At 21.4% G+C, this 4,172-nt stretch overlaps 1 protein-coding gene across 1 annotated transcript in view; it reads right to left on the bottom strand.

Annotated features, from left to right (window-relative positions):
* Positions 1-26: 26 nt before the first annotated feature.
* Positions 27-4,172, bottom strand: part of LOAG_17440 (hypothetical protein) — a 7,517-nt gene continuing 3,371 nt past the window's right edge. The window contains exons 2-5 of the mRNA XM_020450104.1: positions 2,541-2,595; positions 1,559-1,638; positions 492-531; positions 27-165 (exon numbers count right to left, since the gene is read on the bottom strand). Of these exons, the coding sequence (XP_020306261.1) occupies positions 122-165; positions 492-531; positions 1,559-1,638; positions 2,541-2,595 (219 nt within the window). The 3' untranslated portion in view covers positions 27-121. The remainder of the gene's footprint in view (positions 166-491; positions 532-1,558; positions 1,639-2,540; positions 2,596-4,172) is intronic.

Raw genomic sequence — 4,172 nt, 5'->3', positions numbered from 1 at the left:
AAAAATATAATAGTATGTTTTTTTAAGCCTTTTTTTTTTTTTTTTTTTGGAAAATGGAAGAGGAAGAAATGGAATAGCAAATGTATGATAAATGGACTGGACTTCTTGGCTGAAATCATTGTCAATTATTGGATGCACCACGTGGAGCAACAGCTGGTGCACCACCTGAAATAGAAAAATAAGACAAAAAATATTTTTTTCAGTATTAAGTAATACCATGACAATAATTTAATTAACCTGTAATATAATACTAATTTAATTAATCTAAAATGCGATACCACTTTAATTAATATAAAACGTAACACTAATTTAATTAATCTAAAATAAAATGATAACTTAATTAATCCAAAATATGATATTAATTTCATTAATCTTAAAACGATGAAGTAATTCTAGTTTTTTAACACAAATTCTATACTTTTCTTTTGCTTTTATCTACCCTCCAATCATTGAATAATTAAAACCTTTGATAAAATCATTGATATGCTTACCTGTTCCCGTTGGATTTGTTTGTTCGGTTGTCGAATTTGGCTAAAAATTCAAAATTCAAAAATAAAAAAATTCTTTGGAAAAAATTCCTTTCTTTTAAAAAAAAAAAAAAATCCTTTGAAAATGTATAATAATTTTTAATGATATATGCAAAATGTCATTTTATATTTTTCAATTTTATTTTGCTACATCATCATGATGAATGTTTTTTTTGATTTATTTGAGATCTGAATAATATTACAAAACAGATTTTATTGAAATCTAAATTTGCAAAATGTAATCATTGAAATAAAAAAATCAATCAATAATTCCTATTTTTTAACATTGTATACTTTTTTGTAATTAAAATGTATTGCATTTTATTAATAAACACCAATGAAAATTTAGTTTAAATAGCATATTATTAAGGAATTAAAAGAACATAAATACAATTAAATGAACAAATGTGCGATTCTTTTTCGTCTTTTTTTTTAATGTTTTTCATATTTTGCAAAATAAAATGGTTGTAAATTAATATATAATAATGAAATTGTAAAATCATTCCAAATAATAAAGTATTTGTATTCCTATGATTTATTCATAACTCTTCAATAATTAAGCAATAATGGGATGAAATTAATTAGATTATTCGAAATAATATAATATATCTTAAATGAGTAAGGAAATAAAATCAACTCGACAATTTGAAATGATATGATATGTTTTAAATCAACGGCACAATGAAATCAATTCAATAATTGAAAATTATATAATGTATTTTAAATCAACACTGAAACCAATGAAATTGATTCGGTAATTTGAATTAATATTGTATACTTTAAATTGATAATTACTTCTAAAAAAAAATTACAAAATTTATCATAATTTCATGAAAGCATTTTAAGTAAGCAAAAAAAATACTCATCACATGAAAAATTCAATAATTTAAATGAAGAATGAAATTCAATAATTTGAAGAATGAAAAAAATGAAGAATGAAATTTAAATGAAGAATAATAATTGATGATTTTAAATGAATAACAATTAATGATTTTTGAAAGAAAAAAAAGAGGACAATGAATGGGACAAACACTGGTTGTAGCTCCTTGTGAACCAGAATTTGGAATAATTTTGCCAATTGCTACATTCGCATATTCTTTCGTTGTTTCTGCTGAAAGAAAAAAAACAAATTTTTTTTAAAATTTTTTTTTTAAAAAAAAAGAAAAAAAAGTCCAATATCATAATCTTTTTCCAATAAACTTACCAAAAAGTTTGATAATTTTTCAATTTTTTCTTTTTGATTTTAAATTTTAAAAAGGAAAATTCTCGAAGCATTTTTATAAAAAAGAAAAATATTCAATTTTTTCTCTTTTTCTTTCTTTCCTTTTTTTCCACAATATGATTGTGACATTTATTTGATACTGTATTCAAGATTTATTTGCTTTTATAGCATGACGTATTCAATCGTTAAGTAAAATATTTATTGCAAAAAATAAGCCAAGCTAAGCCAAAAAAAAAAAGAAAAAAAAAGAAAACGTAAATTATTGAATAGATATATTACTAGTATAACAAAAGAAAAAAAGCCAAGAAAAATTATTATTTTTATTACGTGTACTTGTTTGGATAGTAAATAAGCTAATATTCCTTTGATAATATTAAGCATTGATTTGTTAAGACTATATACTAAATGGTAATTGTTATGAGTTAAAATGATATCAATTTAATTTAATTAAACTTAAAATACGATCGAAATAATTGCACGTAGTGAATTATTGCTAATTTTCACATTAATTTTTAAACTTTTCTTAAAATTTTGCTATTTATTTTGAAATTGTAAGTCGAAGGTATAGGTGGTATCTAAATTGTTCATATTTCCAGCATTTTTCTTGAATAACAATCTTTTAGCATTAACAATACAATATTGTAATCACTGAAAGATTACAATATGTTACAGTAATTACCATAAAAAGGAGTATTATCCATTATAACTCATGTTACTGTAATTATGATAAAAATTATCATCCAATCGTATATTTTTCATGCTAAAAAAGAAAAAAAGACGATAATACTAACCAGCTGTTTGGACCACTTCTTTGGTTTTATTGAATAACGATTCAAGGGCATTTTTCTGTAAATTAAATTAAATTAAGCTATGTTAAAATAAACTAATTATCATTTAGTAAATAGTAACTTGTTTAAATTTGGTTAATTTACATAATTTCATTCACTAAACAAAATGATTTTTTTTTTTGTTTATTTCGTTTCTCTAATTTTAAAATTATTTTAATCATTTTATTTGGACAATTACTGAAACACTACTAAAAAAGAAATTAACATTATCGAAGTAATGGCAAAGGCTAATAAATATCAGAATGAGTCGAAAAGTTGAAGAATAAATGAATGTTTCAAAATAAGCTGATAATTGGTAATTTGAAAAAAGAAACTGAATAATTTTTTTTTTCACAAAAAAATAATTTCAAAATTTTTTGAACAATTCAAATAAATTAAAAAAAATCGAAAACGAAAGAAGGAAGTAAATTATCAAACATTTTAAAGATATCAGCTAGAAATAATAATTATTTAAAAAGTAAAAAGAAAGAAGATCTTTTTAGAGGCAAAGTGATATAAGTAAGATTACATTTTTGAATTTATTACATTCTTTTTTCCTTTTTCATCTCCTATCTTAGACATTTGTTCCGTTTGAATAAATTTTCCTAGGTTTTAATTTAAAAAGTAAAGCAATAAAAAATTTGAGATAAATTTTAGGAATGTGCAATAATTTGTTTTTTAATTATCTAACAGCAATGATAAATCCCATTTAAAAAAAAAAAAAAAAATAGTCACAAAATTATTATTCAAATATGTTGCAAATATTTAAATAATAAATGGCACCATAATACAATTTGCGTTTGCATTCATGCTAAAATGTTTATTTAATTGTGAAAAGTATTTAATTCAATTTTTGATTCAAGCGACAAGTTGACATTTCGGAAGTAAACAAATTTTTTCAAATTATCAACTTCCTCATTCATTTTTCATACTATTTTTTCCACTCTCAAAAACTATGCTTCAAAAAATTTTTTAAATTATGAAAGTTGTAAAAAAAAGAATTTGCCATTTTCGCTCATTTTTTCTCTTCCCATTTTTGAATGTTGAAAAAATAAAATCAAATTAAACGAACAAAACAAATAAATTTTAAAATTCTTAATTACTATTTCATATTTGCGCTCATTCACAAATAAATTGTTATGGCAGAAAACGTTTCTTTTTCTTTCTTTTCCAACATAACTTTTCATCGATTCACTAACGCCTACCTATTTATTGAATTAAATTAACTGAATAACGAGAAAATACTGTAATCTAGCAATTAGATGTAAATATTTATGCATAAATTCATAAATATGATTTGTATAAATTATGCTAACAATGAAATACTAAAATTAAAAAGAAATGGAAATTTTTTCTTTAAAAAAAATCGAATCCGAAATTATTTTGTATATATTAATTAAATAATATCACACAATTATAAATTTATTTATTTGGAAATATTTTAGATATAAAGTACCAATATATGTGTATGATAAGTTTTAACAAATAAATTATTATCATTTAAAATTCAACCGTTGTATTTGTTTTTTCCCACTTTCTATGAATGAATAAAACTGATTCAAAAAAAAAAAGTCTTCTTGATTAATATTTTAGATA

Source organism: Loa loa, assembly GCF_000183805.2.
Source record: "Loa loa unplaced genomic scaffold supercont3.76, whole genome shotgun sequence".
In the NCBI taxonomy this organism is placed as follows: Eukaryota; Metazoa; Nematoda; class Chromadorea; order Rhabditida; family Onchocercidae; genus Loa; species Loa loa.
Note: the sequence above shows the minus strand (reverse complement) of the source record. Positions and strands in the feature narration are given on the sequence as shown.